The sequence below is a fragment of the Mastacembelus armatus genome, chromosome 1 (assembly GCF_900324485.2).
Source record: "Mastacembelus armatus chromosome 1, fMasArm1.2, whole genome shotgun sequence".
NCBI classification, from domain to species: Eukaryota; Metazoa; Chordata; class Actinopteri; order Synbranchiformes; family Mastacembelidae; genus Mastacembelus; species Mastacembelus armatus.
This window is the reverse complement of record NC_046633.1, coordinates 20,673,252-20,683,449: the sequence shown is the minus strand read 5'-3', so window position 1 is coordinate 20,683,449 and position 10,198 is coordinate 20,673,252. Positions and strand designations below refer to the sequence as shown.

The following is a 10,198-nucleotide window of genomic DNA, read 5'->3' as shown; positions in this document are numbered from 1 at the left end:
TTGGTTCATAAACTGATTGATATTTAAAGCCTGAGCAAACACACACTTGGAAGAAAAAAATATTAAAACTGTAATTTAATTTTGGGGAATTTGACATCTGAGACAAAAGATCTCCATCTAATCAAAAACATCATTAATCCAAGGATGAAAGAACATTTGCACATACAGTATTCCAGTGAGCCTCATTAAGAGCTAAGCTTCCTGTTAATCCCCTGTAAAAGTCAGATTCAACAGACCAGTGAATTCATACTTTAGAGTGCAACTGGAGGGTCAGCCCAGTTCACTGCAAGAAAGAACGTTGTGGGCTTGCCCTGCTGGCCTCACAGTTTACACACCTTCACCTGGGTCACAGGTAAAACAACATTTCATTTCAGGACCTCTGAGAGCAGATTCAGAGTCAAACATTGCTCAGACAATAATGCTTTTGACTTTCTTTTTTTTAAAATGTTTTTCATGATATCAGAGCCTGTTTTTTGTGTGCCTGTGCATGAGTGTGCATCAACACAGTGTAACGTCAAAACAAGGTACTCAGCTGATGCTGTGGAGCCTTGAAACCAGTTCATGTAATGGCTTTTATTCTTTAAAGAGCCAGTTTGTCATCATCATCATTATCATATCATTATATCATCATATCATACAAAATGTTACAATATTGTATCAGTAAGACCAAAAATAGAGACAAATATCCAGTCAGGTCATTTTGGACAATATACTATGGTAAACTACAAGACATATCATGGACTTCACTATATTTCTTTTATAAAAATAAAAATCACATTTGGAATAAAAACACGGTTTCACTGTGGTGTTCTGTTCTGTTTAGACCTCTCTTTGTGTGATCATGGCCAGTGTTGAAGCTGTGGGTGGTGGAAGTTTTTTAAAAGAAGATGCTGCACGTAAAGCTTATCTTAGAAAGCCTTTCCAAGCAGTTAAACCTAAAGCATATGCACAAGTGAGTGGTCCATGCACAATGGTCAATGTACTTTACAATTTATGTACAATAGAGCAAAAAGTTATGCACATAAAGCTAGAGGGCATTATACATATCTTCTAGCGTCCCTCCTGCAAAGTATCTTTTTGAATGACCTTCTAAAATCATTGTTGAATATGGTGTAAATGATGGGGTTCAGTGCACTGTTGCAATAACCAAACCAGAAGAAGAACTTGAACAATGTGTCGGGCACCTTGCAGGAATCACACAGTGTCATCAGCATATATGTAAAGAAAAAGGGAAACCAGCAGATAACAAAGACTCCAATGACCACGGCCAGGACGAAGGTGAAGCGTTTCTCCCGGTTCTGCCTGCCCTTCCAGCGGCTGCCTTTGGTGCTTGGCACCCGCTTTTGGACATCGTTATCCCCCGGTTTGATTTGACTTAGTTTGGCTCTGCCCTTGGCTGCTTTCTTTTTAATTGAGCAGGGATTGTTCACTTTGTGGTCAGAGGATGAAGACTCCTCAATGTCCACCCCATTGACCTCTCCTTTCTCCTGCTCCGCTTCTCCTGCACCTTCAGCTCCCTCCTTCAGCTCAATGTCCCTCTCACCATTCAGCTTCTCATGGCAGAGGCGCTCCTCTGCGCCCATGCCATTTTCCTTGGTAGCAGCAATGGTGGCCATCTTTGGCATCTCCTTCCGCTTCCTGTCCCCTGGAGGAGCCCGCGTTCTCTTTTTGGCAATCTGGTAGATTCGCACGTAAACCAGGACCATGATGACACAGGGCAGAAAGAAGGAGCCGATGCAGGAGGCAATGACATACCACTTATCTGTGTTGATCTTACACACAGGGTCCTTGATGCTGTTCTCTTTCTCCATGGTGATTAGTGGTGGGAAAGAGATAACTGCTGCGATGACCCACACGATGAATATGATGCACTTAATGCGCCGTGGTGTCCTCTTCAGGTTGTATTCGATGGCCTGGGTGATGGACCAGTAGCGGTCTAAGCTGATGGCACAGAGGTGGGCAATGGAGGCAGTGCAGAAAAGAACATCAAGTGCCAGGTATATTTCACACCACACTTCACCAAAGTACCAGTATCCCATGAGCTCATTGGCCAAGGAGAAAGGCATCACAAGGGTAGCCACCAAAATGTCCGCTGATGCTAGAGAAACCAAGAATAAGTTCTGGGGAGCCCTTAGGGCCCGACTTGTAAATACAGCTATGACCACCAGCACGTTACCAAACACTGTCAGCAGGATCATGATCCCCACCAGGACAGTGAGGGGCAGGGAAATCTGGAGGCTGTAAGGAAGAGTCTGGTTGGTCTTGTTAAACTCCATTGGAACAGATTAGCCCGCTTCCTAAGAGAGTTCACCTGAGATTAACAAATATCATCCACCAGGAAGTACAGAGCTAGTAGCTGACAGCTGAGCTCAGAAAGGAAGGAACTGAATCACTCCTCTGAAGCTTTCCCAGATTTTTCTCTTTCATGGTTCACTGCCTCCTCAGGGATAATCTCTTTTTATTTCTAAGGCTGTCAGTTCATCTGAAAATATGAGGCAACAAGAAAGAAAATCAGGTTCTTCAGTGCACTTACACATAGAGTTTTCAATCATGTGACATGTCTTACCAGTATAATTAGCTGAAGCGTTATCTCAGCTTTCCTTGAATAACAGAAACACATGTTAAGTGAAATAATCTTACCTGAGGGAACAACCTCTCCAGTGCCAGAAACGCACGGGCATTAAAAAAAGCTGCCAGTGGGTAACTTCTTTAGACAGATAAATAGGAAGGAGAGAAGATCCATGTGAAGGACGAAGAGTGAAGTCTTTCTCTGTGTCCCCTCTATCTCCACACACACTGATCCCTGCGCTGCATCTAGTTGTGCTCAGGAGCGGACCTAATAGAGCGCTAATCATGTTATCCCGTGCGCTGCCGTGCTGCTGTCTGCGTGTGGAGTCTCTCTCCTCAGTGTTAACCGGAGCGCCACTCCCTCTCTTTATAGCCCGCACGCTGCAAGAAGTGCGCGTCCACGGCGTGTCAACACCGACCACATGTGAGTCCGACAAGTGACACCACAGACAGGAGCGTTAAAAATGAAAGTACAACAGCGAAGCATGTAGGAAGAAACAGGAAGAAAAACAGAAACGAATAAAAAAAATAATATGGATAATATGAATGTTTAACAATAACAAGCCTCAAAATCCTGTTAATTCATTTTGCCTGGTTTGATACAGTGAAGTGCTCATTCCTGAGCTTCTAATAATTGATGGTCTGCTTTTGTTTTTCGTTTAGTGTGTCTTTGCCATGATGTCTAAGTGATAGAATGAAGGAAAGGCTTTTTGCAGAAGACCTTTCAGACACTGAGCCAATCCAAAGTGCTCTGCAAGAAGATGGAATGCATTCAGACACTGGACACTAAAAACACGAGGAAATAAATCAAGGACTCTGATGAGATTAAAACACATATATACTGTGTGCTATTACGATGATCAGCTGGGTAATCTGAGAGTAAAATAAAATATAAAATGTCTGGTGTGTGATCACAAAAGTCCAATAATATCTGGTCATCAAACAGTCTCTGCACATTGTGCTCAGTTATATCAGCTTAGGCCTGCTTTAAAGCTGCTGGGTATCATTTGGATCTTGTTATGCTCTCATTTAAAAAAAAACATTCAGTGTGTGTTAAAACTGCTTGTCATATTTGACTTGGGTCACCTGTCAATATCTCAGAAAACTAACAAGTCTTATTTAAAGCGTGTCAACAGAAGTATTTTATTTCTTTGTCCAACCTGAATTAGTTTATTCAGTTTACAGTTCATGTGCAACAAATGTTGTCAGGAGCAGACTTGAGACTGATTCACAGGCCTATAATTAATAATGTTTGCCCAAAGGAAAAACCTGCCAAGGTACTTCAGTGTCCACAGATATGACTTGGAAGCAGTGATAGGGGCAGGCTGTTATTCATCATCAAGGTGCTGAGGTGAAAGTCTAGTCTTCTACATTTCATAAGCTCTTAGATTGTCTCTATGTGCAAACACGAAAAGATGCATAACATGATGTGCGTTTGGTAAATTCAGTCAACAACTTTTTCCAGATAGAACAAGGCAAATATTTAACCTTACCTGACACCTACATTAATTTGTGCACTGCTGTTTAACTAGGCCTTATTTAACTATCATATGATGCATCATATACATGAAAAACAAGCTTCCTCCTGTTTACTTTCTCCAAATAATAAAGATGTGGCAGATGATGGTAGATTTGCACCAGCTCTTTCATTAGTTGCCACCTGGATTTAGGTTGATCTGACACAAATGTCAAATAAAATAAGCAGTAAGCAAGAAATTATGGGGCATTTTTCCCTTTTATTATTTAGTATAAAACTGAATTTAAGAAAATGTAAAACTTACAAATGCACATCAAACTTCGGTGATGCTGTTATGGGTTTGCAAAATCCACAGGACATCGAAATACTTTTTTACAAAAGGATGTTTAAATCCTTTTAGCAAATCAGCAGCTAAGAAACAATATCTCTTCAGATTTCATCCATCAAGGAATTTGTCATTTTCCTGGAACTGGAAACCCTTCTTACCACAGCGATCTTGAAAATCAGTTATAAATTTGAATGTATTGTTTGTGTTTCTCTTCTGTGGTAAATTTAAAACTCACTCTGGGAGGGTGACTTGGAACAGGAAACGCTTGAAGGAACAGCGGGAGGACAAAGCGCACTCCCTGCGGCTGCTGGATGTGGTCAGACTCAGTAAATGACTCAGCATCACACCCCACTAGATGAAAACATTTAAGCTGCATAATGACCTGGCTCTCTTTTACAGGAACTATTTTGACTTCACAGTAAATGAAGATACAGATGCAAATAATCCCATTTTGCTGTTTCAATTTCAGACTCCTGGAGTTGTGCATGCAGGATCACAGGCCCAGAACACAGAGCCAGTCTGTTAATGTTACCAAAGTCTAAACCCTGGTTTGACGGCAGCTCCTGCAGGTGCTGAGAAAACATCTGTTGACTCACAGGGTCAACTGTGTAGTTTTACAACCACAGTCTTCACAATTTCAGAGTGATGCACTTACTGACTTTTCCACAGTGCAGGTAGTAGTTTGGCTGGACACACAGCTGTATGGTCTTCATTGTGTTGTTGACATAGCATTTACTCTGAAGTTCTTGTTATCTGTTCAGTACTGAATGCTCTGTTGAAAAGACACAGTCGCTTTTGACCTGAGGACAGTGTTGTTAAAATGATGTCTTTAGATGTTGAATGCTCTTTCTGCTTACCAACGCTTTCATTTAGAGGCCTATCATTTCTGCATTAATGAAGCAATGATTCCCGAAAAGAACTATATGATTTGGGATCAATTTTAGAGGAAAAAAACACCTATGATTTAATTTACACCTTTAAACTACACACATTAAGGGGAGAGACTAAGAAGACTACCTCAGTGACAGCCCTGTCTTTACACTCAGCGTGTGTGCCGGTTTCCGCTGGTGCTCAGGGCGCACACCTGAACGTGACTGGACTGAGTGACGTCACGCACACCTGTTCCTGGGGGAAACGGGGGCCGGTCACCTGGCGCTGTTCTCTCCCACTGAGCAGGCCCAGAATATATGGACTTTTAAAAATCTGTAGCCTAATTGACGTGCATTTGCACTTTGCATGAAATATAACCTGCAGGATTATTTCCTATTCATTCGTCCTGAAAGGATTTCCAGCTGAGGTCATAAACCACGAAGCCAATGAGGCTTTTAACTGGAAGTGAGTGAATATTCACAGCATCCACCTGCGCTCCTGATGATCCTCTCCTATGGAACAGGCGGGTAAACAAAACAACTACTGCACTGACTGCGTAGTTCTGAATTAACATCACCCTGTCGTGGCGCATAATGATGCGCACACAAAGCGCAAGGATACAGTGACACCTGTCGTCTCCTCCAAGAGCATCCAGCTCCGAGAGGACGCCTCCGTGGCAAAATGGAGGAAGAAGGAGGTCAGTGCTGTCTGTCTTTTAAATACAGCTTGGCCTCTTTTTGTTCTTAGAGCTGATGTCACCGAGAGGACACACGTGGGAAAAGTGATCCATGACTCAGCATAGTTCAGTGAAACTAGAGGAGATGACAGCCTCCGTTTATTTGTCTGAAAACTGATTTTCAGGTGGCAGCGCTGTAATAATCGCTCTGGTTGGTGGCAGACCAAGCTCAGAAATACAGACAGCTTCATCCTTCAATTATATTGCAACTTCAGTTCACCAGCAGGGGGCGATGTTGCACTAGTACAGAGACAGCCCAGGCTGATAAATGAACAGAAATAATGAGCAAAAGATTTATTTCAAATATACCTGAGGCCTTCAGCCTTTTACACTATCTCTCATTGCATGTTCTGCGTTGCATAGATAACTAACAGGAGATGCATATCTAAAGAAATTAACTGAAGGATTATTGATTATATGATTTAAGTTTGAATAGAGAGGAGCAGCAGCACACATCAGCACAGTTTTCTGGGAGACCATGCATCTTTACTACGTCATCTTCAGATATGTGGTGCTGGTTATATAGCATATGACTTATCAGTTCAAAGAAAACATATCAGAAGTTGTTAATGACAGTAGCCCATGTGTGACAGCAAAATATGATCATGTGATCAATATGATCAATATGAATATGGTCAACACTGAAGTACTGTCAGGCAGAAATCCTGAATCTACACTGATGTATGATATTGAACCACACCGCAACATCTGTTGTCTTCATCATTAAAGAAATGTCAGTTTCTACAGGTTTTAATATTCATTGATTTTGATGTATTCAGAAAGACACTAAATACACCAAATAACTCCAGAAGAAAAACAAACAAAATTTATATATATATATATATATATATATATATATATTTATAGTGATCACATATAAGTTAAATGTCACAGCATGTAACGGTGAGTGAAATACAATATCAACAATACTTAGCTTGTGGAACATATAATATCAATGAGATTACCTCATATCATTTTAATTTAATCCTCATCATTTTGTCACTATGCAGTATTTCACTATTCTTCTACATACATTACTAAAATAATTTTATTCTTGACAACAAGGGTGCAGATGAAATATATATTTTTTATAATTTTATTTGATGCCTCCATTAAATAAATAATAATAATAAAATTATTTTTTTAAGTTTCCTTTGACAGAAAGGATGACCTTTGTGTTTTTGAAGGATGACTTTGTGTCATCTTACCTTTGACTGTCTGTCACTGACACTCAGGGTGAAGAGAGGGGCTGAGCTGGCAACTGATCACCACCTGGTGGTGAATTGGATCCGCTGGTGGAGGAGGAAGCGGGACAGACTCAGTGGACGTAAATGTATTATAAAGGTCTGTTGGAAATGTTTGGTTGAACCTTCTGTCAGAGGGGCCTTCAACTTCCACCTCCGGGAGAACTTCCACCAAATCCCGCGGGAGGTGGGGGACATTGAGTCTGAATGGACAATGTTTTCCACCTACATTGTTGACGCGGCCGCTCGGAGTTGTGGTATTAAGGTCTCTGCTGCCTGTCATGGCAGCAACCCTCGAACGATGCCGTCAAGTTAAGAAAAAAAGAATCCTATTGAGCCAGGCTGGCTTGTGGGGCACGTGAGGCAGCTGACGGGCACCAGCAGGCCAAGCGTGCTGTGGCCCAGGAGGTTGCCAAGGCAAAAACTCTGAGAGGAGTTTGGTGAGGCCATGGTGGGTCTTAAGGAAATTCTGACAAACCATCCGGCACCTTAGGAGGAGGAAGCAGTGGTCTGCCAAAACCGTTTAAACTGGGGGTGGGGAGCTGTTGAGCTTTACTGGGGATCAGTTAGTCAGTGGAAGGAATACTTTGAGGATCTCCTCAATCCCACGGATCCCACCTTCCATACGAGAAGCAGAGGACTCGGAGGCTGATCTGTCCATCACCCAGGCTGAAGTCACTGAGGTAGTTCGGAAGCTCCTCAGTGGAAAGACACCAGGGGTGGATGACATCTGCCCTGAGTATCTTAAGTCTCTGGATGTTGTTGGACTGTCTTGCCTGACACGCCTCTGCAACCTTGCGTGGTGGTTGGGTACAGTACCTCTGGACTGGCAGACCAAGGTGATGGTCCCTCTTTTTCAAAATTGCTCCTGAGGGTGTGTTCCAGCCATAGAGGGATCATACTCCTCAGCCTCCCTGGGAAAGTCTATGCCAGGGTACTGGAGAGGCGATTTCGGCCGATAGTCAAACCTTGGATCCAGGAGGAACTATGTAGGGCTGCCCTTTGTGAATGTGAAGCATATGTGAATGTGAAGTGACTTGTGGCCAACTCGGAATCCAAAGTGCGCACACACAGAAGTGAACCCACACTGGGAACACAGACTCGGAGCAGAGGGCAGCCAATGCTGCTGAGTTGGGGGTTTGGTGCCTTGCTCAAAGGTTTCTACTCAGTCGTGGTATTGAGGGTGGAGAGGGCGCTAGCTATTCACTCCAAGTCTGACTCTTTATCCAGTGGGCCACGACTGCCCCCAGTCAGCGGTTCTGTTCATTCATTTTATGGACAGAATTTCTAGGCACAGCCAGGGGCTGGAGGGACCACAGGATTCCATCTCTGCTTTTTGCAGGTGATGTTGTCCTGTTGGCTTCAGTACGTACTGGGGTGGTTTGCAGCCGAGCGTGAAGCAGCTGGGATGAGAATCAGCACCTCCAAGTCCAAGGCCATGGTTCTCAACCGGAAAAGGGTGGTTTGCCCTCTCCAGGTTGGAGGAGAGATCCTGCCCCAAATGGAGGAGTTTAAGTATCTTGGGGTCTTGTTCACGAGTGAGGGAAGGATAGAGCATGAGACTGTTAGAATGATTGGTGCATCTGCAGCAGCAATGTGGTTGATGTACCGGTCTGTCAGGTGAAGAAGGAGCTGAGTCAAAGGGCGAAGCTCTTGATTTACCAGTCAGTCTATGTTTCTACTCTCACCCATGGTCAGGAGCTTTGGGTCATGACCAAAAGGACAAGATCTCAGATACAAGTGGTCAAAATGAGTTTCCTCTGCAAGGTAGAGATAGGGTGTAGCGTTCGGTCACCCAGGAGGAGAGCCACTGCTCCTCCACATTGGGTGGAGCCACTGGAGGTGGCATTCCGGCTGTCCACTGGATGCATTGCTGGGGAGGTGTCCCCGGGGAAGACCCAGGACACATTGGAGAGACTATGTCTCTCGGCTGGCCTGAGAAACGCCTCAGTTTTCCCTGGGAAGAGCTGGAGGAAGTGTCTGGGCAGAAGGTAGTCTGAGCATCTCTGCTTAGGCCACTGCCCCTGCGACCTAGCCCTGGATAAAGTGGAATAAAATGGATAGTTAAATGCATGTTGCACTAAAACATTGACAGCAGATGCAGATGTTCACATTTCAGTACTACTGTTTGAGACTTTTGACAATTATGGTACAAACTAAGGGGGCAGCATGGTGGCTGAGTGGTTAGCACTGTTGCCTCACAGCAAGAAGGTTGTGGGTTCGCATCTTTCTGTGTGGAGTTTGCATGTTCTCCCTGTGCTTGCGTGGGTTTACTCCGGGCAGAAGGTAGTCCGGTACTCCGGTTTCCTCCCACAGTCCAAAAACATGCATGTCAGGTTGATTGGTGACTCTAAAATTGCCCATAGGAGTGAGTGTGAGTGTGAGAGGTTGTCTGTCTTTGTGTGTCTATATGTGGCCCTGTGATGGACTGGTGACCTGTCCAGGGTGTACCTTCCACCCGAGAGAGAGCTGGGATAGGCTCCAGCAGATCCCTGTGACCCTGAGCCAGGAAAAGCGGGTATAGAAAATGGATGGATGGTACAAACTAAGTTAAGCAACATCAAATTTCTATTTATTGTTAGGAGCATTTCACTCGTTTTAGTTTTTCTATGTGTGTGGACAGCATGCTAAGAATTTTACTGAACAAATTAATTATATTATGTTATTAGTTATTATAAAAAAATACTTCTCTCTATCTCTGGTAACACCTTTTTTTTACATTTACATTTTAGAAAAATATAACACACACATAAACTTGTAAATATTCATTGTTTATTAACGTTAAAAAGATGTATGTACATACAGAACATCACCAAACATGGTCATTTTCACTCATTTGCAAAGTAGCACTCTGGAACTAGTTGGTTTCAGAACAACTGTCTTACAATGGGGCGGCATTGATTAAGTTTGTCATTTACAACAAAGCACATAAATCAGTGTTTTTTTGTTTTTTTTACTGTTTTCATTTGCCAAAT

At 43.1% G+C, this 10,198-nt stretch overlaps 1 protein-coding gene across 1 annotated transcript; it reads right to left on the bottom strand.

Annotated features, from left to right (window-relative positions):
- Positions 1 to 888: 888 nt before the first annotated feature.
- Positions 889 to 2,889, bottom strand: adra2a (adrenoceptor alpha 2A). Its single transcript, XM_026303574.1, has 2 exons — positions 2,641 to 2,889; positions 889 to 2,482 (listed from the first exon to the last, which is right to left on the bottom strand). The coding sequence occupies exon 2, from the start codon at positions 2,274 to 2,276 to the stop codon at positions 1,038 to 1,040; it is 1,239 nt and encodes a 412-aa protein (XP_026159359.1). The 5' UTR covers positions 2,277 to 2,482; positions 2,641 to 2,889; the 3' UTR covers positions 889 to 1,037.
- Positions 2,890 to 10,198: the final 7,309 nt, after the last annotated feature.